Source organism: Rhinatrema bivittatum, chromosome 17 (assembly GCF_901001135.1).
Source record: "Rhinatrema bivittatum chromosome 17, aRhiBiv1.1, whole genome shotgun sequence".
NCBI lineage: Eukaryota > Metazoa > Chordata > Amphibia > Gymnophiona > Rhinatrematidae > Rhinatrema > Rhinatrema bivittatum.
The window spans coordinates 47,434,822-47,462,502 of record NC_042631.1 but is presented as its reverse complement, the minus strand read 5'-3'; the positions used below and the strand labels follow the sequence as shown (position 1 = coordinate 47,462,502).

The window sequence follows — 27,681 nt, the reverse complement described above, 5'->3', positions numbered from 1 at the left end:
GATATCACCGCGGGTGTGCAGAGCACTGTGGTTGGATCGGCCACATTCAGGTTCCCACCAGGTGTTCTCATTCAAAGGTGGAAATGGCAGCCATGTTTGGGGTGCAGGAGAGTGCAATTAGTCTGGCTCTTCTAAAACCAGTTGATGACCGTCCATTGTATTTAATGATGCTGTTTCGGGTGGCCTTGTATAAAATAAAAAAGGGAGTTGGGGAGAAGAAGCCAGCAAGGAGAGCTTCTGAACTTTGAATCCTTTTCCCCATGGTGCCCCTTTTGGCACGAGCCTAAAGGTCTGTGTGAGTTACTTGTTGATGTCACAAGATGTTCTGTACCCTGCTTCGAGATTTTTTGCTCCTCCCTTGGGAGTGCATAAGGAAGTGAGGGAAATTGGAGGATAGGATTTCCCTCCACTCGAGAGGGAAATTCTCTCTTGTCATGTGTCCCTCATGGCTCTTTCGGGAAACTTCTCAGCCCCTGTCTACCAGGGTCTTCTGTTCAAAGCCATTGGCACCTGCATGGCTGACTATGTCTGAGTGTGCTGCCTGACCAGAGCCAGCTCTTGCTTTTCATAAGAAATGCCTTGCCTTTTTTGTTTAGTCTTGAATGGGTAATGCAGAATTTTGACCCAAAAAAAGGAAGGTACAAAAAATCAGTTCTCCAAGGACAAGCAAGATGGTAGTCCTCACTCCTGGGTGACATCATCGGATGCAGCCGTGCACGGAACTTTGATCTCAAAGAATCTAGAACTTTCAACGTGCCCTACTGAGCATGTGCAGCTGTAGTCATCACCCTGCCCTTAGGCAGAGTCCCTCAGTCTCTTTTTCCCACAGAGCTGGGTGTTTGCGGGAGCCGTGTGTCACGGGATTCAGCTTTGCTTTCTCCTCACAGTTTTTGTAAGAGATTTTTTTCTAGAGCTGCAGCTGTTTTGTTTCCTTTACCTTACTGTAGTTTTATTTCTTTTCCTTTTTCTTCTTCTTTCCTCTGTCTGCCAGCTGCATGGCAGGCCTTAGTCGCTGTGCAATTGGGCAGAGTCTATTTCTGTTCTTTAAAAAGAAAAAAAATAAATAACTGCACCAGCAGTTTAGTTTCTGTGTCCTCTCTTTGCTCTGTCTGTTTTTTTATCTTTGTCAGGTGCTGGCAGAACTGACTGAATGTAGTCCTTGGGTGATCCGTGTAGACCGCTGAGCCTAAGGACTCACCTGAGTGCTACCTGGGCAGGAGTTCCATGTTCTTTCACCGATTGATCGGCATCGTTGAAGGTTCAGACAGTGCAGAAATCAAGGACCACACTGTTTCTGTGGGGGGAAGAGCTCATCTTCCCTACATTCAAAGGAACTAGTCTCCACAGGCAGGAGCCCTGGATGACGTAGCCTCCCCTCCTGCTTGCCAGTGATGGCAGTGCAGTCTCCTTGTAAGAGAGGGTGAGCAGGAGCCTGGGCAAGCAGCTTGCTGCTGCATCTTTGGTGCCATGCCCAGTATTGGTTGCCTGTGTACATCTGTGACCAGCGCACCGTTGATCTGATGTATCGATGTCAGGACTGTGTTGGGGACCAGGACTGCCATTGGGCACCATGGTCACCTTTGATGCTGTCGAGGTTCCAGGTGCCCTCGATGCTATCAGGATGCTTGACTGCTCTCGATGCCATAAGGGTCTTCTGTGCTGTAGGCATAGTGGACCTTGAGGTGGTGGAGTAGCGGCACTGACCTCTAGTGCATCGATGCCTCGGTCTCATTCATACCATGGATGCCTCTGTCCCATCCAGACCAGGGATGCCTCGGTCCCATCCATACCATGCTGCGTGGCCTTGATGCCAAGGCCGCCCTCAGGGCAATCACAGTGCATGGCCTTGATGCCATTTTGGTGCTGAGCTGCCCCGATACCATTAACACCCTCAATGCCATCAAGGTGCAGGGTCGCCGTGGATAACACCGATGCTTTTCGTTGCCACTCTCGACAATGTTGAGCACCACCACCGAGGCACTGGGATCGCCATTGAGTACCCTGCTCATCCCTGAGGCCTTCGATAGCCGTGGCTCTTGAAAGCCATTGAATGCCACTGAAGCCATCGAGCGATAGGGTTTTCAGCCTTGAATGGATCGAGCACTGGGGTCGCCATTTACTCAAATCAGTAGTCTGGTGCCCTCGAGGCTCCTTGGCGGTGTCCCGATAGGGCACTGAGGGACATTGTGCTGTCTCATCACTGGCCTATGGCTGTTGGGCACTATGGATACCGATGATCTCGGGCCCTGAACCCTGGGATCGGGAGGCATCTGAGGCCTCGCCTGGATTCATGAACCATTGTTGGGGGTCCCTGGGGTTTGGTACAAAAGGGAGAAATCTGGCCATCACTGCACAATTTAAAATTCTTTTTTTTTTTTCTTTCTGTCTCAGCGATGCCTCAATAGGCAGTGGGAGGAGAGGGTGGGTGGGATTTTGTCACTTTCTGGCAGCTTTAATTTTGGGTCACGTGGCCCTTTAGAGAAACATCATGGGGCATCAGGAAGCACATTAGCATTCCGAAGCCCCCCGCACAATTTTAACTACACCTCCATTAGAAGAAAATCAGCCAAGTTATTTTAAGTCAACTGCGTTATTTTATTTGCATTGGTTTAGCTATGCAAGTGCTGCTTTGCAAAATTCATGCATGCAAATCTCATGCAAAGCAGTTCGTTGTAATAGGGGCGGGTTTCAGACCAAAATATCACACAATATCAACACGATATGACTGTATTGCTTTCAGCGCTGTTTAATGCGTGTAATAGCCATATAGTGGCATAGTAAATCTAGGCCTAAATTATCCAGATTGATGGCTCTGTCCCAGATCACCCCTACCCCACCCCAACCCCTGACTTATTCAGCTAACGTTTTAGCCAGATAAAAAGTTAGCTGGATAAGTGCTGACCGCTGAACGTTGCCAGATAGTCAAATAGTGCTATTCGTCCTTCTAAATCTGAACTTAGCTGGACAAAAAGTGCTGAATATGGACCTCATTGTTTTTACAACCCCAAAGAATTTGAGCCTGTGAAAGTAATTCCTGCTGATAAGAATATCTTTTCAAAATCCCAGTTTCCTTATCATCCAGCTAGACTAGTCCAGATGTGTGGGTTTGTGGCAGCAGACCAAGGACCAAACCTTTTAAGTGATGTTATCACTGGCACTTGCCAGTATGCTCTGACTCAGCAATTGGTGAAAAAAAAAAAAAATGACAAAGAGAGAACGAAGGCCCCCGAGGAGCGGGTACCCCTGGTAAGTCCGAGGAGGCAGAGCAGCTTGGAGAGTGTGAAACTGGTCCTTGCTAACTCGATTAGTTAGCGAATTCTGAGACCTTATATATCCGGTATGGATGACGTCATCTCAGGGGGACGCCCCTGAGGTTCGCACCACTGCTGGTACATCAGTCGGGGCCACACCGCGTGCGCGCCTGCGCCCTTAGGCTCTTGTGAATCATGGCGGATTGCAGCGTCGAGCCGCTCCGGGGATGCCGGAGGGAGTCGGCAGAATGACGCCGCGGCAGCCAACCTTCCACTTGAGCAAGAGGGAGTCGCCGAGGAGGTAAGGTGGGCATAGTGAAGACATCGGGCAGCGATGGTCGCAACAGTACCCCCCTTAAAAGGGCGATTTCCTCTTCGGGTACCAGGCTTGGATCTTGAAGGATGCGCAAAGTGGAACTAATGAAGCATCTCCGTGTCCAGGATATTGGTCTGAGGCTCCCAAGATCTTCTTTGGGGCCGAAACCTTCCACTTCAGAAGGTATTCAAAAGCATACCTCTCTATGAACATCCAGAACCTCTTCAACTTGAATCTAAGATGTCTTCTGCATTGATGACAAGTGGATCTTGAGGTTTGGAAGAAAATTCGCTGATAAGTATGTCAGCAACAGTGGATGGAGCTGCTGGGACGTCACTGGCTTCAGTGGAAGTGGCAGTGTTGGGGAACGTCCATAGACCACTTCAAAAGATGACACAGAGTGGATCTTCCAGCTTGATGGAGGGACTCCTTACGTCTTCCACTAGACGTCTGAGAATGAAGTTGCCTTCTGCCCCTGAGTCCATCGGGGCAGGAGTCTGAACAATGACCGCTCCGTGAGTCCAAGAGATTGGAAGAGAAAGAGGAGGACTGGGCGCGGTATGGCCTAAGAACAGTGCTCCTGCAGGACTTAGGCTTGTCCATTTTCCGGATGAATGGGGCATGTAGAGACATTATGGCCGGGCTGACCACAGTACATGTAAAGGCCGCGCTTCTTCCAAAGTCTTCTTTCTTTGGAAGTTAAATGTCCATGACCAAGTTGCATTGGTTCCTCTTTATCAGCAGCAAGAATTACTGGAACCATCCGAGGTGTGGATATAGAACTAGCCTGTTTCAACACAGGTAACACCTTAGGCCGGAGTTCCTTCACCTTGTCCCAGAGCCGGTGATCAATCGGAGTGGCCATGGCTACTAATTCGTCCAGCGAGTCAGGTGTTTCACGAGCTGCCAGCTCGTATTTTAAACGGGTATCCAGGCCTCTGCAAAAGAGTGTCTTGAGACATTTGGGGTCCCAGAGAAGTTCTGCCGCAAGAGTTTTGAACTCGATGGCAAATTCAGCCAATGATCTGCTGCCTTGCTTCAATTCCACCAAAGCAGAACCAGCTATGGCAGTTCAAACAGGGTCATTAAAAACGGATTTAAACAAGTCCATAAATCCTTCTATGAGCTGCAAAATGGGGTCCTTGTGCTCCCACAAGGTAGATGCCCAAGACAAGGCCCTACCATCCAGGTATGAAAGGATGTAGGTGGTCTTGGAAAGAGCCGTAGGAAATAAAGATGGCTGTAAGGCAAAGTGCATGCAGCACTGGTTTAAGAAGCCCTGGGCCTTCTGGATTTCACCGGAAAAGCGGATAGGAGCCGCCAGTGGTACAGCAGTTTTTAAAGTTACCTCCTGTAACTGACCTTCTTGGTTGGAAGCTATGCCTTGAACCTCTTCTGTATGTGTAGCTGATTAAACGTTGAAGTAAGTTTCTCCAAGGCATCTTGCTGCTCCACAGTGCACTGGGCCAGGCCCGGTATGGCCTGCAAGGCATTAAGTTGTGCCGGATCCATGGAGTTATCAATTTGTTGGTGTTTGAGGTAGTTGTGGGTGGATCCTTGGGCCGGTGGCAGATGACCACGCCCCCAGGGGAAGATCCCGAGAGGGACCACCGGTCAGGCTCAGAGTATGGAGAGAGACACACACTAGTTCTTTTATTAAACAGTATATTAAACCACCAGAGGTGGCAGTAGTGAGCTGGAAGTGCCCGGCAGGGCTGTAGTCCCTCAGGTACTGGAATAGCGATCCTGGATAACTGAGCTGTAGAGAAACTGAATATAGTGAGTAGGCAGGGTATGCCGAGTTCTGGAACAGAACCTTGATGGTAACACTCACACAATAGTCTCTAGAAGTAGTCCAGGTGTTGGAATGAGTTAAGCCCTCGAGGAGCGGGTACCTGGTTCCATGGAAAGCTCTGAGAGAGAGAGATGGTAACTCACTGGTGTAGTAGGCAGCAATGACTTCCAGGCAACCAGCAACCAGTCCAGGAACATGGGCCCTCGAGGAGCGAGTACCGGTTCCTGACTGTGACCTGAAAAACAAAGAGAGAGCGAGGCCCCCAAGGAGCGGGTACCCCTGGTAAGTCCGAGGAGGCAGAGCAGCTTGGAGAGTGCGAAACTGGTCCTTGCTAACTCGATTAGTTAGTGAATTCTGAGACCTTATATATCCGGTACGGATGACGTCATCTCAGGGGGACGCCCCTGAGGTTCGCGCCACTGCTGGTACATCAGTCGGAGCCGTGCTGAGCGCGTGCCCTTAAGCTCTTGTGAATCATGGCGGATTGCAGCGTCGAGCCGCTCTGGGGACGCCGGAGGGAGTCGGCAGAATGACGCCGCGGCAGCCAACCTTCCACTTGAGCAAGAGGGAGTCGCCGATGAGGTAAGGTGGGCATAGTGGAGACGTTGGGCAGCGACGGTCGCAACAATAACTGGGCGGCTGATACAGCATCTTAGGCCATTCTCAGTAAGCTTCCCTTTAAGAGGGGTATTATTGTTCAGAGAAGATCTGCAAGAAGTTAGATTTGAATCTGGGAACTTCTAAGTTCCAAAAACATCATAGAACAAAATCCATTCAGCATTTTGGACCATTATAAGTCGCAGTCCCTTCAGTGATACCACAAAATACAAGCCGGGGAAGCAGTATTCTACCCAAGCAGGCAGGTATCATGGAAGGACCCACACCATTCATGGAGTTAGGAAATCTAAGTATGATAATACTTGGACATATGGAGCTGTCTGTTTGGTCCAATGAGAGTCAGTAAGTCCCCTCCGAGTGGTCCCTGTAGGCAGTTACCTCTAGCAGTATTACTGGGAGTGGACCCACATCACACTGAACCAGTGGGTCCTGAACATTGTGAAGAACAAATATTCATTAGAATTTGTATTCCCTTCTCCAGCGCCTTTATGGTATCCCCATGTGTTTTAAACTCCAAAGGGCTAGTGGTAAATTCTACTTTAAAGAGGCTCCAGTGTCTGGATGCCATGGTTCTGGTTCTGTTTGAAACTCAAGGCTAAGTCCAATGCTCCATTTAGTTTGTGTTTCCGGAAAAGAATGGTATATTTTGTCCCACCTCAATCTCAAAGGGTCAACAGTATTGTTTGGGTTTCCCCCTTCCATATGGAGACTCTTTGATCTGTCATCATAGCAGTGAGGCAAAGGGAGTTCTTCTCAACTCTGGATCTCTCAGAAGCTTACTTCCACATTTCCATCATAGAACATCACTAAAGATTTCTGCAATTTTGCATCCTGGGAAAGCATTTCCAGTTCAGAGCCCTCATTTTCGGGCTTGCCACTGTGCCAAGGACTATTTTAAAAGTGATGGTGGTTGTTACAGCATTCTTATGCAGAGAAGATGATATGGTTCATTCATACCTGGACAATTGGCTGATAAAGGACCAAGTTGTTTCAGGATAACTGGATGGCTTTGGCCAGTATAGTACAAATCCTAGAACATAAGAACATAAGTTTTTCTATGCTGTGTCAGACCAAAGGTCCATGAAGTCCAGCATCCTGTTTCCACCAGTGACCAATCCAGGTTACAAGTATCTGGCAGGATCCCTAAGTTCAATAGATCCCATGCTTCTAATCCCAGAACTTTTATCCTGTTTGACTCAATGTCCTCTTTAATATATAGCATCCCCCAATTTGAGCCATCCTATCATTGTGATATAATTTGTATCCTGGTATCACAGTATCCAATTGGTTATCCTCCTTGCACCAAGTCTCTGAGATGTTATATATTCTAATTCTCCAATCTTATTTTTCAGATTTCTATCATTTACCTGCAGACATTTCAAAGTATGTTTTTTTTTGTTGTATTAATCTGCTTATCAGTTGCCATGGGTAATTTGGGATCTTTTTGCTCTGTCTGCTCTTTACTTAAGGGTACCTTGTCCATTTTAGCATTTATTGCAACCTCTCTATCTGGATGCCCTAATTCCCTGTTTTGTTCTTATACTTTAAAGTCGCATTATTCCGAACCATGTGCTTCGGAGTGACTGTCAAGTTTCCCCGTTCATCTAGTTTAAAAGCTGCTCTGTCTCCTTTTTAAATGTTAGTGCCAGTAGCCTTGTGCCACTTTAGTTAAGATGAAGCCCAACCCATAGGAATAGGCTTCCCCTTCCTCAGAATGTTCCCCAGTTCCTAATAAATCTAAAATCCTCTTCCCTGCACCATCGTCTCATGCACATATTGAAACCCTGGAGCTCAGTCTACTTCTGGGGTCCTTCTCATGAAACAGGGAGCATTTTTTAGAATGCTAGAATGCTACCTGGAGGTTCTGGATTTCAGTTTCCTACCTAAGAGCCTAAATTTAGCCTCCAGAACCTCCTTCCTGTACCTTCCCATGTCATTGGTACTCACATGTACAGTTGGCTCCTCCCCAGCCCTCTCTAAAATCTTAACTAGGTGGTACGTGAGGTCTGCTGCCTTCTCACCAGGCAATCAAGTTACTAAGCGATCCTCACGCCCCTGGTACATTTGCATAACAGTAATGAACTGCATAAGAATTAGATAACAATAATATGCCGAACAAAGAAATACAACATTGTGAACATCCGTACATTCATGTAAATTTCCATATTGTACAATAAAAGCTTCTGAATTCTATTACCACAATTCGTTTGTATAGTTTTTTATTGATGTAAGCCCCCTCTCCTACCCTCCCCTCCCCTACCGAATCCATAGCCTGTGCGGTACCTTAATGATGGGTTTGCCAGGTTTCCCAAGGTTGCCATTGTGCAGCACATTTTTGGAGCTTATTTAATCTCTGTTGTACTTGTCTGATGTGTGGAGGTTCAGCTCGCTTCCATTGGTATGCTATTTCCATCCTTGCCGCCAATATTATTTGGCATATAAGTGTGTGGGTGTTTTACTGGGGCTGATGAAATACTGAGAAGAAAAAATGCTGGCTCTCGGTGAATTCGTGTCCCTACCACCTCTGAAATCAATTGTACCACCTCTTCCCAATAAGCAGTTAATTTAGGGCACCCCCACCACATGTGAAGATAAGTCCCGAGATCTCCACAGGCTCTCCAACAGTGAGCTGAAGCGCTACTATAAAATCGGTGTAGTTTAACTGGCGTAATATACCACCTGTAGAGCATCTTATACCCATGTTCTATCAAGGAGGCAGATACCGAGCCTCATCTGATAGAGAGGTAACATTTCGTCAATTGGGTGGAGGTCAAAGTTATTCAGAGGTCCTTGGTCCACTCCCTAAGGTGTGATGGAGTGGCCTGTTTCTCCCCATTTAATAAAGTATAAATCCGAGAGATAACCTTTTTTATTTTGTCTGAGTGGTCGCAAAATCCCTCGAATAGGGTTCTGCCTCTACCCAAGTCCTCCTGAACTAATTTCTGTGAAGTGTAGGTCTGTATCTGAGAGTACATGAAAAAGTCAGAAGGTGATAGATGATGTTTCAGCATGAGAGCTGGGAATTCATATACCTTACCCTGATTCCAAAAGTGCCCTAATCTAAAGCACCCATGTTTTTCCCACCTGGCCACTCTAGACTGGCCACTCTAGACTTAGGTGGTACGTGAGGTCTGCTACCTACTCACCAGGCAATCAAGTTACTAAGCGATCCTCATGCCCACCAGCCACCTATATAATCTACATTTCTTTTTTTTTTTTTTTAATATTTTTGAGGTAACATGGTACATTTGCATAAAAGATTGGCGTACTCAGATAATATTTCCTGTCACCCCCTAACTTGAGTTTCCAGCGATCCCAGATTTTCAGAGTAAGCACTACAGTAGGAATACTACTTGACACTATCTGTCTGGCTGTATTCGGTAACCATACCTGAGAAGCTGGAGCGATCCCAGACATAAAGTCCTTTTCCAGTTGAACCCATCTTTTACTGAAACTTTTAGTATGCCATTCAATTATAGGACATAATTGGGAAGCAACATAATACCATTGTAAACATGGCACCCCGAGACCTCCTCTATCTTTAGGAACATTTCATTCGAGGGGTTCTTCTTTTCCAAATAAACTGGAAAAGTTTCCTCTGCCAGGATTGGATCGCTTTGGCGGGAATCTCGATAGGAAGAGTTTGAAACAAATATCCCAGCCTAAGGAAAATTACCCTTACAATTTTACACATGCTGTTTTATGTAGGTAAATTTTCAAACTGAAAATATGCGCATACTTTTGAAAATTATGCGCACAGTGCCACTTGCATATAGAGTGTGCAGTTTTCAAAAAGGCCCATTTCTGTGTTTTACTTATGGACATGGCTTTGAAATTACTCTCTATGGAAACAATTTTTAAAAGCCACTTCCCTAGGCAAAAGGGCTTTTGGAAAATTGCTCACCCTGTATGCAGATAAAAGTACACGTGTTGTGCCACAATGCACATCATTTTTTCCATCAATAAACAGGGATGAATTAATTTCAGTTTTATTTAAATTTGTAACCTACACATATCATATATTCACAATAAATACATACCTAATAAATACTAAAAACAGAGGGGTAGATTTTTAAAAATTGCGCGATCGCGTACTTTTGTTCGCGCACCAGGCGCAAACAAAAGTACGCTGGATTTTATAAAATCCGGGGTCGGCACGCACAAGGGGGGAACTTTCCTTCGCCCTCCCCCCACCTTCTCCTCCCTTCCCCTACCTAACCCACCCCCCCGGCCCTATCTAAACCCCCCCCCTTACCTTTCTTCCACGATTTACGCCTGCTAAAAGCAGATGTAAATCTGCGCGCGCCAGCGGGCTGCTGGCGCGCCATTACCCGACCTGGGGGCTGGTCCGGAGGCCTCAACCACGCCCCCGGGCCGGCGCCAAGTCCCCGGGCCCGCCCCCGAAACGCCGCGTCATTTTAGACGTGCCCCTGACACGCCCCTTTTAGAAAGCCCCGGGACTTACGCGTGTCCCGGGGCTCTGCGCGTGCCGGCGGCCTATGCAAAATAGGCGCGCCGGCGCAGGAGGGCCCTGTGCGCGTAAATCCAGCCAGATTTACGCGTGCAGGGCATTTAAAATCCGCCCCAAAGGCATTCATACAGTAACAGAGATTCTTTGAAAGAGACCAGAATAAAGATAACCACACAAATCTCATAATCCTCTGCTGAAGTCAAATACTAAGGTGATTAAGTAAGTTTTAACAATTTCCTAAATCGATTAGGGCAAGTTGTCATACAGAGTTGGTCTGGGAGAGTATCCACATAATGGAGCAGGCTATGGAAAATGAACAGTCCCGAGTTTTCTCAAGATGGGCGTCCCAAATGGAGGGCACTTCGAGTACTCCGATTGGTAGATCTCAAATACCTGGGATAATTTTCAAAGGAAAAATAAGTGCATATTTTCACTTTGAAAACTGGTGCAAAATCCACAAGTAAAACTTACCTGCAGATTTAGTACCAATATGAGAAGTTACAAAATTACCCCAATGAGATTTGTACAATGTTCTCTCAACCTAGCTTGATGGACTCTCTACCTGGGTAACATCAAGCTAGGTTGAGAGAACATTGTACAAATCTCATTGTGTGCGTTTCCTCACTCCGAAAGACATCAAATCTTCACAAGAGTGCACTGTTCTGTTCGTACATCTCACTCTGCATGTCAAAGTGGCCCCTAACCTACACTACTACCTAAACCTCACCTCAAGTTACTAGGTGGGCCTCCTATAGTAGTATAGTAGTATAAATAGGTCCTTGCAGAGGTTTTCTCTCTCTCTCTCCCCACCCCTTCCTCCCCACATCTCAGGCCCTTTTCTCAATCCTCTCCCACATCTCATGCCTTAACGCATGTGAAAACACCATAACACAAGTTGGAAAATGAACCTATTAGTTTGGGATGTTTTATTTCTTAAATTAGAGGTAAACTTGCCTTTCTGTTCAGTATAATATGATCAAAGATAGGGCAGATCGCCATGTGATTCTTTCTTCTCTTTGATATACTATGATGAAATGTGGGGAAGAGCACTGTGTGATTCTTTGTTTTCTTTGATATGCTGTGATGATATATGGGCAGAGCACTGTGTGATTCTACTCTTTGATATGCTCTGACAATATGAGGCAAAGTGCCATGTAATTCTTTCTTCTCTTTGATATGCTATGAAAATGTATGAGGCAGAGCCCTGTGTGATTCTTTCTTTTCTAAATTCAGTCTTCTCTAGCTACTATCAGAGAAATAATGTGTTAGAAGGCTACAGCAAGCATATATGATGAACTAAGCTCAGCAACCCTGTCTGTCTTATAGGTGAGCCATTCACACAGGAGGAGATGGAGGAGATGATATCTGCTGCTGTGGATCCAGAGCAGCAAGTTGTCCATTATCGGGACTATATCTCCATGATGGTTGTAGAGGAACACTAATGACAGTACAGAATAAAGCACATCATCTACAATTTGTGTGAAAAGTTATTTTGTTTATTGTGAATTGAGTCGCCATTAATTGGTCTGCTGAAGAGGACTACAAATATCAGCATGATTTCAGGTGTTCAGTTTGCTGTGTATCATCGGAAAAGTAACTCATAAGACCATTTCCACCACCAAGTTGACTTAGAAAATAGCCACTGCTATTACAAGCATCAGTAGCGTGGGACATACTTAGTTTTTGGGTACTTACCAGATACTTGTAGTCTGGATTGACCACTGTTGGAAACAGGATGCTGGGCTTGATGTACCCTTGGTCTGATCCAGTATGGCAATTTCTTATGTTCTTATTATAGATGTATGGGACCTCTTGTAACCCTAAAACTAGGAGCTAACATTTCTTGCTTTGTGCCCACAGAAAATCAACAGTTAAAAAAAAAAGAACATAGTTATCTGACCACAGAACAAGCTGTATCTGAATGTCACTTATTACCGTGTTTCCCCGAAAATAAGACATCCCCCAAAAATAAGACCTAGTAGAGATTTTGCCGAATTCTTAAATATAAGACCTCCCCCGAAAGTAAGCCATCCCTCGTAAACAGGGGCGGATTGACCTATCGGGGGATTGGGCTTCCCCCGGTGGGCCGGTCAATCCTGTGACGTCATTTTTTTTTTTTTTTAAATAAAGTTTCCAAAGTATTAGGGGCAGACGCGAGCAGTGGTATCCCGAGGGGAGCCAATGCCCCCGGGCGCAAGGAGGCTCATGCGGCCGCTGAGCCTCCTTGCCCGAAGAAAAAGATCCCGTTCAAACGCGCTGATGCTCTTTCTCCTTCCTGCCTGTGCGGCCCCAGAAGTAAACGTTGCCGGAGTCGCGTGGGCAGGAAGGAGAAGAAGCATCAGCGCGTGCAGAAGAGGAGCCGCCGCGGGCTGCTGCGAATCCAAAATCGCAGTGGCCCAAGAAGAGGAAGAGGCCCGAGAAGTTCAGGGCCGCTGCAGAGCCCATCCTGCGGCGACCCGCGAAGAGGAGGCCCAGAGGTGAGAGAGAGGTTGAGGGTCTGTAGAGGGTGTGTGCGTGCATGTATGAGATGAGTTGAGAGATTGTGTGTGAGAGGATCTGAATGTTTGCAGAGGCAGCATGTGAGAGCCTCTGTGTGTGTGAGAGAGACAGCGTGTGATGGTGAGAGCCTATGCTTGAGCAAGACAACATGTGGGAGTGAGAGAGAGCCTGTGTGTGTGAGAGTCAGACAGCATGTGCCAGTGAGAGACTGTGTGTATGAATGATTGTATGAGAGAGAGCATGTGACAGTGAGAGCCTGTGTGTGTGTGAGAGAGAGAAATGCATGTGAGAATGAGAACCTGACTGTGTTTGAGGGAAGAAGATGGAGAGAAAAGAAATACGGAAGAAAAAAGGACAATATAAAAGGAATTGGCAAAAAAATAAGAAAAGGAAGGTGGAAAAAAAAAAGCCTGTGACCAACCGATTAGAAAACTAACATCAGCCAGCAAAGGTAAAAAAAAATTAATTACTTTTTAGTGATTGGCACATGTAATCTTTGGGAATGTGCAAGAATAGCACTTTCTCTATGCGGATCTCATAATGTACGAGATCAGCATGGAGAAAGTGGAAGCCCACGGGGCCTGCACAGAGGAGGCAGCAGAATGGGCTTCAGTGTCAGTAGCAGCAATCGCCGCCTCCCCAACAGCCATGTGGCAGCAGTGACAGTGGCAGCAAGATTACTGACATCTGGGGATGGTGGCAGTACCAGTCGGGGGACCCCTTCCAAGCAGTGTGCAGAGGTTCAAAAGCAGCAGAGTCAGCCCAAGCTGACTACCATGGACAGGACAATCATTATTGAACAAGAAATGAAATAAGAGTCTAGTGATAAACGAGGAAGATTTAACAATACTCTGTCCCTGACAGTGCAATGTTTCTTACAGGGCAAAGAAGAAACACTTCCTACCTTTCCCTAAGATAATAAGTATGGCAGCACCATCCATCTCAAGCAAACTATTATACACTAAAAGGAAAAGCCAAAGCGCATTAAAAGGCGCAACTGAAGGGGTGAGAAAAGGGGCGAGGTGTAATGTCTCTGAGATGCCAATTAAGTCTATGTCATCATTTACTGCTATACATTCTAATTCTCCCATCTTACTTCTTAGACTTCTGGCATTAGCATACAAACATTTCAAAGTTTGTTTTTTGTTTGTATTTTCATTCTGCTTTTTAATTGCTAGGGATGTTAGAATTTTTTAGCTCAGGTGAGTTTTTAGTTACAGGCACTTGGACTACTTTTCTAATTATTGGAACCTCACTGTCGGGATGCCCTAATTCTAATGCATCATTAGTATCCTTTAAAGATACCTCTCTCCGAACCATGCGCTGCTGAGCGACTGTCGGCTTTCCCCTTTGTTCTAGTTTAAAAGCTGCTCTATCTCCTTTTTAAAGATTAGCGCCAGCAGTCTGGTTCCACCCTGGTTAAGGTGGAGCCCATCCCTTCGGAAGAGACTCCCCCTTCCCCAAAAGGTTCCCCAGTTCCTAACAAAACTGAATCCCTCTTCCTTGCACCATTGTCTCATCCACGCATTGAGACTCCGGAGCTCTGCCTGCCTCTGGTGACCTGCGCGTGGAACAGGGAGCATTTCAGAGAATGCTACCCTGGAGGTTCTGGATTTAATCTTTCTACCTAAGAGCCTAAATTTGGCTTCCAGAACCTCCCTCCCACATTTTCCTATGTCGTTGGTGCCCACATGTACCACGACAGCCGGCTCCTCCCCAGCACTGTCTAAAATCCTATCTAGGTGACGCGTGAGGTCCGCCACCTTCGCACCAGGTAGGCATGTTACCAGGCGATCCTCACGCCCACCAGCCACCCAGCTATCTACATTCCTAATAATTGAATCACCAACTATGACGGCCGACCTAACCCTTCCCTCCTGAGTGCGAAAGGATAATGCATCACCTAGAGAGCAGGTCCTTGCTACAGGATCCCTTCCTGCCACACCTGGTTGGTGCTCTCCCATCATGAGAGCCTTCATACTGTTGATGCAACTCAATAATGCTGTCTGCTTTAATGGCAGAGGAGAAAGGAAAAAAGGAATTAGTTTCGGACAGCAACCAACAAGGACATAAATTTTATGATCTAGGAAAACAAGCATGGGGGTAACTTGCTGATATGGCTGTTACTACCCTTAACCAATAAGCCTGATACTTGTGATGTAACTCCAACATTGCTCTCTGTTTCAATGGCAAGAGATAACAGGGAGTTGGAATCAGACAGCAACTAAGGGCCCTGACTTTAATGTTTGGGAAACTAAGTATGGGGGTAACTTGTATGGCACGGCAGCTGCTACCCCCTGATGATACCTTTATGGGGGAGACCTGTATGGCGTGTTGGTGCTACCATAAGCTTGCTGGGCAGACTGGATGGACTACTTGTTCCTTTTCTGCCATCATTTCTATATACTTTTGTGCCGCTGGCTCATTTTGTCTTTCTACCCACATGCACGTCACAGTTCTGTGCTGCCAACTCGATTTTTCTTCCTGCCCTTGGCACATCAGATAACTGCGCCAGCAGCGCATAGTTTGTCTTTTTGCTTGTGGGGCCTGCAATCCCCATGGGCACACCATTATTGGAGGTGACTGGTGACTTCTTTCTGACTGGGTATGTATGCACGGTGAGGCAGCTGCCACAGCTGCTTCAAAATGTTGCCACCTAAGTTTTTGTACCTGAGGCAACATAGGGTAAAGTGACTTGCCCAAGGTCACAAGGAGTGACAGGAGGACTTGAACCTTGGTCTCCTGGTTCATAGTCCAGTGCTCTAACCACTAGGCTATTCCTCCTCCCTAATAAACTAACTTAATAAATTAAATTAATTAATTAAATAAATAAATAAATTTAATAAATTAAACTAACAGGGACCAAGTTTAAAACCAATTGTAGAAAGTATTTTTCACATAATGCACAATCAAGCTGTGGAATTTGTTGCTAGAGGATTTTTTTCAAGGTAACTAACTAGCTGGGTTTAAAAAGGGTTTACACAAGTTTATGGAAGAACAGTCCAAAAATAGTTATTAACCTGGTGAGGCAGGGAGACCCACCACTTGATACAGGGAGTGAGCAGCAAAAAAGTTGAAGCTACTTTTAGGAATTGGCCACTGTTATCTGTTTGGTTTGATCTAGCATAGCACTTCTTATATCCCTACTTGGAGATCCTGGAATCCTTTCCAATGCCTAATCACCGATTCTCCTTCCTCTTTCCCCCATTCCAAATTCCCTGTTCTCCTTTTATCTTCCCTCCCATCCCTGTCCCCCTCTTTACTCTCCTTTTCTCAAAACCTTGGCCTGCTCTTACCCTTGCCTTCTCCTCTCCCCATTTCTGGGCCTCTTAATCTATTTTTCTCCTTGACCCACCGCGATCTCCTCCCTGTATTATTAGAGATACTTTTTCTTCATGCAATAACAAGCAAAATAAATTCTCCAAACAAATTTGTAAAACGTTTTTTTATGTCATATAAAAGATGGAAATATGTGCCAATGTACTTTCAGAATTTTCAAAGCCCTAATGCAGAAAACGTTGCGCCTGTGCCTTAGATCTACTACTCCCTGTCGTCTGGGGGAGTGGGGCAGAACAGCAGCTACAACGCCTAGAAAAGCATAGCCAAACGATTAAGTTCCTCCTCGCTTCCTTCCTCTCGCTTCCATCCCTTTGACTACTGGAACTTCAGGTACCGCCTCGTTTCCTCCTTCCTGCCCCGCCCCCTAGCGCGCACTCTCTGCTCCCCGCCCGCGCCCAGGGTCTCGCGTCGAGCCTGGGGTTTGCCCTCGCGACCTACTGTGCGCTATATAAAGGTTCCCGCGTGCCCTCCTAGCGCCATGTCAGTGTCCCCCGAGAAGCGACCCAAGATGGAGTCGGCCCTGGAGCAGTTGAAGCAGTACACAGTGGTTGTGGCGGACACGGGAGACTTCAACGGTGAGAGCGGAAGTGCAGCGGCGGCGGCGGCCTTAGAGCAAGCCGGGCGGGAAGAGCTCCCACGTCCCCGCCGCCGGGCCCAGGGGGTCTGTCTCTGGTTGCCCCGGACAAGGGGAGTGTTAGGAGCTGGGTTGCTGCTTGGGCGCGCGCTGCCTCTCCTCCTCCTGCCTCTGACTCGTAGCTCGCGCCCTATCTCGCCTCTTCTGGCTTTGCATTAATGGAGGTCGTATTTCTCTTTTTATCGTGCATTTCTTATGGGTCTTATCTCTTTCCCTTCCAAAAAGTTATTTCTTCCGTGCTTGTGCCGCTGTGATGTCTGAGCAGTATCCTGATTTACTTCTATGGCGGTGTGAGGAGGAACTTTTAGAATCTGCTTTCGTCTCTGGAGTAAGAAGCGGGGTGAAAACGAGGGTTTTGGATGCTCTTGCTAACTCGCTGAAGGAATTCATTTTCTATGGAGCATTCCTCTAATTTTATTTATATTCTGCTTTTTCAGTAACCACTGGTACAAAGCGGATTATAACTCAATATGATATATATGGTGTTACTTGTATTTTTAACTCCTTAATGACTTGTAACAACTTACATAATATTAAATCAGTACACAATGAGTACAGTACATTCCATCTGAAACCCTACCCAACTTCATATTGTAACCAACTGATCTAGCTACAATAGATTTTGAAAAGTTTCATATCCCCCCTTTTAAACTCAATGAGCACTCTATAGCCATACTAACCTAATAAGAACACACAAGAGATGCTGGGTCAGAGCTCCAATCTCAAGGTTGTGCCCTGCCTTAAAATCCATAAATTAGAGAGCAAACCAGAGATTTGCTGGGCAGATAGCCAGGCTTTTAACATACAGTTAAACCATGTATAGTTAGTTGTAACTTTGCACCAGTTACAAACCAGTTGTTGTGATACTTAGATTGGACACTTTGCTTGGGTAAAAGACTTTTTTTTTTTTTTTTGTTCTGAAAGTATGTGTTTGAAGGACATTGGATTTGGGTTAATCTGAGTTATCTACTCTGAACTGGGAAAATATCGAAGTCTGCTCTTACCTAGTGTAAATTCTTTTGTTGTCATACCACTAAAAATCTTAAATAGCCTTCAGAAGGCTAGTCATGTTTGTCTGCTGTAGCAGGTGTCTGATGGCACCTTTATAGACTAATCAATTTATTGAAGCATTTTTAAATCACCTTAAGCTTATGTGGTTTAGGTGAGAGGGCAGATTTTTGAGTAGCTAAAATGGGCCCTGCTTATATAACTTACTAAATATGTAGTATTTAGGACTCTGCCTAAATGTTGCTTCTTATTAAGCAGAGTAGGGGTCTGTGCTGATTGGGGATCCTGTTAGTAGGGGGGGAGAGGGGAGGACCATTTTATCTGGTCCTAACTATATTTGCAATTTGTCTGTTTCTGAACTCTGCATACCCTGCCTGCATGCTGCACAGAATAGAATAATACTTGTAATGTTTGGGTGGTGGTAGGGTGTTCTGTTTGGCCTTAACATTAATTGAAAACTATATTAATGTGATTGGTATGGAAGTGAGCTCTTTATGCTGTGGTGGGGTTGGCAACCCTACGAGGCCTAAGATGACAGCTGGTGAATGTGCCCTGAAGTGGCACAGACTGGTGCTTGATCTATATCTGCTGCCTCGCCTGCAGGTTGAGCCCTTGGATTCTGGTGGTTGGTTGGACAGGAGGGTCCCTAGGGTGGCAAAGAGCAAGAGTCAAAGGACAGGCCAAGGGTTAGCATAGATGGTAAACAAATGTGGTTAGGTCCAGGAGGTCAGGCCAAGGATGAACGAAGACAGACGCTGGATGAGGCAGGCTGGGCAAGGCTTGAGCACAAGAATGCAGAATCAGTCAGGAACACAGGAGCAACATGCACTGCTTCGTAGGCAGGAGACCTGTTGATGGCCTTATACATAGGAGTCTGCTGATAGTGTCAGAGGGCGCTGCAGGGACTTTCCTGCCACAACCCCCTTAAAACTCAATGCATGCTGTGCATGTGTGTATGCATAGGGAAGCCCTGGGAAGGCTCCAAATCATGTCTGTGTCTCGACTGGGTGTGCTGCGCTCAGCAACATCGGACTGTGGTGTTCAGCCACGAAAAGAATCCAGCGGGGCTTGGGGTGAGTGCAGTGGCTCCCAGGACAATAGCTTTTTTTTACCTGTAAGACAAGGTGGCTTGATGGATCTTGCCGCATAGTCTGTTCCTTTTTGGTACCAAAAGCTGATGTTATTTCAGAGTTCCTGTAAGGAAGGAAAAAACATTTTGTTGACCTTTGGTAGCTGTTGCGGTGCTGAACTAGTTTAGTAACTATTGTGAAAGTTGAAATACAAGAGTTGCTTCATAGGGCATTGCTTTGAACATGTGATGAGTTAGCACATCTCCTGGTCTGCATAGTTTGGTCAGATCTGACACCATTTTAAACTTGCCTAAGTGCATACGGTAGTATTGCAGTAATCGCATTTATTCTCTACATAGCAATACTAAAACATGTATATAATACTGCTTTGTGATGCCATGTGAGGCAGTCTAAAACTGAGCTTGAATTCTGCTCCTTATGGAGACAGCATTCAGAGCCTTGGAGTGGTGAAGTGGCTTCTGCTATTGTATAACAGAGGGAGCTGTGATATGTGGTCCCTATCTGAATCAATGGCTGGAGTAGATACTTAGGGGTCTTAGTTTTCAGTTTTTATTTCCCCCAAGAATTTGTTCATCAGAAAAAATCAGTTTGGGGGGAGGGACTCTTTTTCCTGTTGAATTTGCTGTTTGGTTTAAGCATCAAATTCCCAGGGGAAAAAACTGTAAATGAGTCCCTGAAAATACCCTGGGTAGCTGTGAACAAAAGGCATATAGTAGTGGTTCTGCTAGACTGGTTCCAGTTGTGCTCTATTGAACAAGATGGAAACTCCCAAAAATGGGTTGTATAGAAATTCAATGAAAGCTTAGCTAGATGAGTCATGAATCAGTTTGAAAAGGAAGATAAGTGAATGTGCACACTGACTTATTTTCTGAATAAATATTCTGCAAGGCATAAGTGGCAACATTAAGAATGCTAAACTTGGGGAAGCTCACAAAATTAGTAGCTCAGTAATGGGTGATTTCAATTACTCCAATAATGACTGGATGAATGTCACATTAAGATATCCTAGTAAAGTACCTAGATGAAATAAATGACTACACAGTTGGTAAAAGCTGCTTTTCTATTTCCAGAACAATTTTAAAATCTGCCAAGTCACAAAACATGGAGTAAAGCATTCCAGAGGGAAATGCTCCTGATTGAAAGCCCAATGTCTCATGTCCTGAATGTACATCCTTTACAGGTGAAAATAGACTGTAAATATATAGACCATCAATTCTGCTGCAGATAGCATATAAAACTTCCTGGGCTATTATGTTTGGTTCAAGGCAAATTTCAATCATTTGGTCTTGATATGTGAATTCTTAATATATTTTTGAAAACTTCACTATTGCACATAAACTTAAGAGAATCCTTGGAGAAACAGTAGTTGGACTAGGTATATATGTGTACCAGATGGTATACATCCCAGAGTGCTGACAAACCAAAACATGAAATTGCAGCTTTATTAGTAACTTTGTAAAATATCCTTAAAATTGTCTATGGTGTGTATGTATATATAGGCAACCCTCCAGGCACCATAGACAATTTTAAGGATATTTTACAAAGTTACTAATAAAGCTGCAATTTCATGTTTTGGTTTGTCAGCACTCTGGGATGTATACCAACTGGTCCAGGTGATTTATTGCTCTTTTTGTTGTCAATTTGACCTAGTACATCTTCCATCTGTAACTTGTTGCTGGAGCATGTGGTGAGAGTTTTTGGTGCAGCTGCATTTATATAAAAAAAAACTACACAAGTTCCTGGATGAAGTCTATAAACAATTAAGGTGGACTTAGGTTCCATGCTGCTTATGCCAGGGAGAAGCAGTGGGGTTCCATCTACCACTTGGATCTTCCAGCTATTTGTGACCTGGATTGGTCACTGTTGGAAACAGGATACTGGGTTTGATGGGCCTTTGGTCTGACCCAATATGGCAAGTCTTATGTTCTTAGGGATAAAAATATTGAAAAGAACATTTAGCAAGGATTCGCAGCAGTGGGGATTATATTGATACACTCCTATAGGTCTATTTAAAATGGAATTTTAGGACACCACTGACAGCAATAGGAAATCTCTCTTCCTTTTTGTGATGGATAGGCTGTTGCTGTCAAAGGGACAAGCTTAAGGCGAAACAGAATTATAAGTGTAAGTCTGTGGTAGAGGGATTGTGCAGCAATCTATAGAAAGATTTGAATTAGAGGAGATCAAGATTAAGGTCTGAGATGCTGGCAAACTGGTAGAACTAGGAATCAAGACTGAGGGACAGTGTGTGAAGACATCACAAGATTTTAAACACTTTAACCTTTTGGAGATTGGGTGTAGAGAATCTGGATAAATATTGAAGTCTCCAGAGATGTGAACAGTCAGACTAGTTCATAAAATGGGGCAAGGATGGATAGAGTACAGTGCATTCAGAAAGTGTTAAACACCTGATTTTGCTTTCAGTATTGTATAGATTGAGTGAAAAAAATGCCTATTCATTTTAGAATAAGGCTGTAATGTAACAATGTGGAAGTGAAGGGGTCTGAACACTTTCTGAATGCTCTAACAGTGAAACCCTGGCTCTGTAGTCATTTGGTAGAGAAATAGAGCACTTCTGCTATTTTTTTAGCATGTTTATAGAGCAGTATTCTACTGGTTGGAAGCCAATTTTCACTTTAAATTTGCCTCAAACTAAGGGCTACTCGTGCAATTCAGGTCTCTGCATGGACTGAATCAGATTAACTTTGACTTAAATTCTAAATGTAGGTGAATTAGCTTTCTCTTTTTTTTTTTTTTTTTTTTGTGGTTGTACTTTGTATGACTTTCTTTGTTGCAGTGGTTTGTAGAACAAGCTTTTTGAAGCAGTCGAACTACCGGTAACTTGAATTTTGTAAAAGCAGAATGTAAACTTGAGTGGTAGGTGCAGGCTGCAAAGATACCATAGGTGGGAGTTTAAGAGGTACAAGGAAGCTTTTGGAGCCTGAGGACAGGGCAGTGAATCAGGAAAAAGGAGGTAAGGGAAGTTTGCATTGCATCAGTGCAGCCTGTGGCATCTTGCTGATGACTTGGTCAGGTTTCAAAATTCTGCATTGGGATGAGATCAGCATAGAATCCTGGAACACAATATGCTCAAAATAGGCTAGTAATGATGTATAACCAGCAGCAGGGCAGTAGATGAAAGCACAAGAGACTAGCCACTCTGGTAGGAAAGATAAGTAGTGCTGTGACATCTGAACTTGTAACACTGTTCACTATTTCTCTCCAGACATGTGGAATCTGTTACTGAGCCCCATGAGTGTGGAAGCTTTCTTACTGTAAACAGAGTTCTCCAGGCTAGTTGCCTCAGCCAAGAGTAGTGCGAGGTATTCTTGGAGCCTCTTTAAAAACATGACATGTACAGATCATATGGTACATATTGATAAAGATTGAAGACTGATCAGGATGAATTAGCTGAGATGGGGGTGATATCTGGCACAGAACAGACCTGTCCATGAGCCCCTCAGTTGATTGCAGTGCTTAGCTTTAGCTAAACTAGTCTACTCTCCAGGCAGGAAGCTATTAAGCATGGCTGATTCATCCTGTTGTCTACAGAGAACACCTTTGTACTGTAAGCAAACATCCCACCTTGGTTGACAAGTAAGGATAAACTTAGTTTTGAAACATGGGGGAAATCCCAAGCTAGGACTACATGGAAGCTCTTCCTGAGAGATTTGGATTCCACCCATGAATGAACTACTGGGTGAACAAACTGCCCAAAGCTGTCACTTCTTGTCTAGGCAACATGAAGGTGTGAACTGATGACCAAATTGCAGCTTTGCAATTGTCTTCAATGGGTACAACTCTTAATTGAGACATAAGCTAGCTATCTTTATCTTAATTTTATAAATCACCTATGTACAGAAGACTAAGTGATGTACATCCCAAACAATCATAAATAAAATGACTGACAAAACAAAATTGCAGTCTTTAATCAGATCAAAGCATGATTTTTCCTTGATGAGCCTTGACTGGCCTCCAGATACCAGAGCGTACCAACTTACAATAGTCTGCTAGCCAGTTGGACAGCGTACACTTAGCAACAGCTGTTCCACTCTGGTAGAATCATAAGATGAAAAGTAGAGAAGCCAGGCAATATGGTTGAATTCTCATCAGGTAATATTCCAAGGCCCTCTTGCAGTCCTGTTCGGAGGGCCTTCTCCCCTTTATGAGCATGAGGTTTTGGAAAGAATGTGGGCAAAATGACTCCTTTCAGATGAGAGGCCAAAACTATTTTTTAGCAGAAACTTGTGATGACTGCAGGTACAAGTAATGGGCCAATGCTTGAAGCTCACTGACTCCTTGTCACCATGTCAAGGAACACTACTTTCTAAGGGAAGAACTTTTTTTTTTTTTTTTTTTTTTTTTAAGGAAGCACTGTTAATGAAATTTCTTATTTGTGCTAATACAACAGTGAGATCCCATGGCACCAGTAGCTTGGTGATTGGAGCTCTTGTATGCCATAAGCCTTTTATGAACTTCATACTAAAGATGTATGGTGATCAGATTGCTGTCCACTTGAGCATGGTAAGCTGCTGTGGTATTGAGGTTCTAAGACCGGATGAGAAGGAGAATAAGTTTTGAAGGACAGGCAAATGGTGTCGAGCAAGCTCCCTGGACCTAAGATCTCTTCCATTTAAAACTAAGATCTGTTGAAGGCTTCCTCACCAAAATCGCAATATCTTAAACTTCCTTGGACAGTGACAGATGAGACTGAGTGCTCAACATACATGCTGTTAAGTTGAGAGCAAGAAGACTTGGATTTCATGGGTAGCTCTTGAGTTGGCAAAGTCTGGGTCAGAATCCAGAGGGATTGGAGAGCTGACTTATAACCTGACAAAGTAAGTCATACTTGCCAGGGCCACATTGAAGAAATGAGGAACAGGTGTGCTTGGTCCAGGAGTAGTACTTGCACTGTTTTCACCTCCATCAGAAGTGGCAAAAGCATACAGCAGAGCTGCATCCTACTTGAGCAGATCTGAAATTACTTTAGAACAATGTTTCTACTTTCCTGTTAACTGGGCAACCCCAGGGGTTTAATAACTTGTCTACTTGGTCTAGACCAGCTCCTAAGAACTTGGGCTGATACTAATGTTAACTTTCTACATCTGTTATAAGCCATTGGCATAATGGCCATACTAGTTCTGGAAAACTGAATTCTTGCAGTTTGTGATACTAGTTTAAGGGCATTGTGGTTCTCTGGACAGTCTGCTTTTCAGGTTTTCTATGGTGTATTTGCATGAACTACCTCATGTCAAGCTTTCATATGTATTCATTGTGAATATCCTGAACAAGACTGGCTGGGTGTCCTGAGGACTGGATTGAGAAGCACTGGTCTAGAAAGCTCATACACTGTCGTTAGACAATTATGTTCCAGTAAAGAGACCATGCTGCCAGAGTGAACAGAAGTTAGTTCATTCCTTGGCTATGTAATTCTTTCTGCATTCTAGATCTCCATGACTGGAATAAACCACCTTCATATTTTGGATATATCTGACCATCAAATTACTGCTAGTCCTCTTAATATTTGCATTGTACCAAAGAGTTTTTCTGGAGTTCTAATATGTATAGAACATATCCAGGTGCTCTTGAAGTTTGTCTGTGGCTCCCAGTACAATGGGGACAATGTGTTTTTCTGCTATTTTTTCTTAGTGCTTATGTTCTATTGTAAATACCATCGGACCAGTATCCTGTTTCTAACCATGACCTATCCAGGTCCCAAGTACCTGGCAGGATCCCAAATAAACTCCACCCAGGGATAAGTTCCCTGAGTCTACCTGGTTGACAAACTATTTATGGATGTCCTCCAGGTGTTACAATGTAAAACAAACTATGTTGTGCATCTACTGGGGATGCAGGCTGGGGTGGAGGAAGCACAGATGAGTGAGTCGTATATACCAAGGGACAGAAAAGTGGAATATACCAGTGAAAACTAAATGCAAACATTAGACTGGCTTTTGTCTAGTACCTAAATATGTGGGGTGTCGAAATGTAAGGGCTGATCAGTTTAAACCACTGGAAGTCATGGTTTTTTTTTACTTAAGATGTGTGAAATCTGAAGAGCTGTATGCTAATGTATATTTGGTAGCATATCAAAAATGTGTGCAAGAGGAAGTAAAGTTGAGTACAAATGCATCTGATTTTGTAAGTTTCTCTTTTGTAAGTCTTACAAATAAAGCTGGTTTTATGAAGCATTCTACTCTAGTTCTTTTTGCTAACTACTTGCATGAGAGCCCAAGGAGGTGCTAAAATAGGACTTGGTCCAAGCACTTTTTAAAAAGTACATATAACTTGATTTACACTTTTACCCATTCTGTTCTAATCATGATTTTGAGATCCTTGGCTGTCTCTACACTGAACAGCAACCCTAACCTTTTTTTTTTTTCTTCATGGGTCTGGGGGGTCACCATACCATCTTATTCTGGTCACCCTTCCTTCTCTGCACCTCTTTTCTAATGCAATTTTTTGTGATAGTGACCAGAACTGCATACCACTCCAGGTGCAATCTCACCATGGAGTGATTCAGAGACACTATTTGCTGTTTTAGTCTCCATTCCTTTCCAAATAATTCCTAACATTGTTTGCATTTTTTGACCATTGCTACACACTGAACAGAGGATTTGTGTTGTCCACTATGAGACTCAAGTCCTCTTCTTGGACAGTAACTCTTAATATGGAACTTAACATGTAACTATGTGAGTTACTTTTCCCCATGCACATTACTTTGCACTTGTCTATTTTAAATTTCATTTCTAATTTAAATGCCCAGTCTTCCAAAGTTCTGCTGCAACTTTTCACAATCCTTTTGTAACTTAAACTCTATTTTATCTTCAAATTTGATCACCTCACTAGTTCCCCCTTTCCAGATCATTTATAAATATATTAAAGCACTGGTCCAGTACATATCCCAGAGGCACTCCTGTCCACCCTTCTCCACTCAGAACACTGACCATTCAGTCATACTGTTTGCCATTCACCAATCCTTTTTTAATCCACAAGATCTTTTCTATCACATGATTCTCTAAATCTGACAGTGCCCAATGAAAAACTCCTGAAAAACACCTGAAAATCCAGATATACTGCATCCATTATCCACATACCAATCTGCTACTTTTTTGGAGGGGTTAAGGCAAGATTTCTCTTGGGTAAATCCATGCTGGTTCTGTTATATTGTTCCTTAGAATAGTTTCCACAGTTTTTCTTGGCACCATCACCCCTGGAATTTTTTTTTTTAAAGCTCAGGGTTACATTAGCCACCCTCCAATCATCTGGTATGATGGGCAATCCCAATAAATTGCAAATTACCAGTAACATACAATTTCATTTGAGTTCTTTCAGAACTCTGGGTATATACCATCTGGTCCAGGTGACTTGCTACTCTTTATTTTGCCAGTCTGCTACCTTACCTGTGTAACACACACGAAGATGTATCTCTCAATACCAAAGCAAAGATGGCCTTATCTTCCCTAAGGGCCCCTTTATCTCCTTGATCTTCTAGTAGTCCAACATATTTCCCTCACAGGCTTCCTGCTTCAGATGTCTTTAGTTTTTATTATGAGTTTTTGCCTCTAAGGCCAGCTTTTCAAATTCTTCTAGCCTGCCTTTTCAATGATGCCTATGCCTTTTCTTATTTTCCTCTGGATTCTTTTTTTCAATCTTTGAAAGTTTTGGCTAAAATAGCCTTTCATTTCACCTTTGAACTATACTGGCAGTTCTTTGGTCTTCCTTTCACTTTCTTAATGTGTAGATTACATCTGGACTGGGCTTCCAAGCTAGTATTTTTAAATGACTGTACCAGATGAAAACATTTAATCTTTGTAGCTACACTTTTCAGGTTTTTTTTCTAACTTGTCCTCATTTCAGTCTTTTGAAAGTTTAATGCCATTGCCCATACATATTGCTACACTGCCAACTTGGCTGGACCTGAATGCCAAGCAGGATGAGGTAGCATGATTAACACAAGGCTTCTGCAAGCAGTTTCCAGTCCATGTTCAGGGGTTTATGGGTGGTACCTTCAACCAATAATGCTGCTTCATCCTTGCAGCAAGCAAAACAGTTCAGAAGAAGTTGGACACAGAACAGGCTCTGGGTCTGATGGCAGATTCTGTCACTTACCTGATGGCAGTGGTGCCAAAAAGGAGCCTGGTAAATTTTAGTCAATACAGAATTTATCATACCTCCCCGCAGGGCATCAGTGAATGGCCACATTCAACTGAGGAATACAGTCCTATATACATCTTTCAATCATACCATAGTTGGAGTGCTTTAATGGCATAGTCTACATTCAGTTTTCCTTTATTGGGCTTTAAACTCCATGACCAGTACTTCAAGTGCATGTCTGTGGGGTGCTCAGTGTCTTAAGCATATTTTGAGCTGTTTGGTTCCTTTGCACTACATTGCACCATAGCAGAGTGGCTTATCTAATATCTTACATTACCTTGACAACTTCCTATTCATGGGACTGAAGTCTGTGCCCAATTACTCCAAGAGTTTGTCAGATGCAAATGACTGGTGTTCTCTAGCATGTAAAAAAACTGAAGGTCCATCTACCACTATTTGTTTCCTGGGCATTGAGTTGGACTCAGATAGTTGGATGAACTGCAGAAGCTGTGTGAGATGTTACACCGGGCATTGTGCACCAAGAAACTCGCTCTCCAGAGTG

General features: G+C 44.2%; 2 protein-coding genes across 4 annotated transcripts in view; both read left to right on the top strand.

The window, feature by feature from the left end:
* EFCAB2 (EF-hand calcium binding domain 2) overlaps window positions 1–11,915 on the top strand; it is a 122,152-nt gene extending 110,237 nt beyond the window's left edge. The window contains exons 7-8 of one of the 2 annotated variants that reach the window (XM_029583002.1): window positions 7,333–7,363; window positions 11,778–11,911. In XM_029583002.1, the coding sequence (XP_029438862.1) occupies window positions 7,333–7,363; window positions 11,778–11,781 (35 nt within the window). In that variant the 3' untranslated portion in view covers window positions 11,782–11,911. Of the gene's footprint in view, window positions 1–7,332; window positions 7,364–11,777 lie in introns of both variants that reach the window. The other variant, XM_029583001.1, reaches the window with a different exon arrangement.
* Window positions 11,916–16,652: 4,737 nt separating this feature from the next.
* Window positions 16,653–27,681, top strand: part of TALDO1 (transaldolase 1) — an 87,454-nt gene continuing 76,425 nt past the window's right edge. The window contains exon 1 of one of the 2 annotated variants that reach the window (XM_029582325.1): window positions 16,653–16,864. In XM_029582325.1, coding sequence (XP_029438185.1) covers window positions 16,768–16,864 — 97 coding nt within the window. In that variant the 5' untranslated portion in view covers window positions 16,653–16,767. The remainder of the gene's footprint in view (window positions 16,865–27,681) is intronic. The other variant, XM_029582324.1, reaches the window with a different exon arrangement.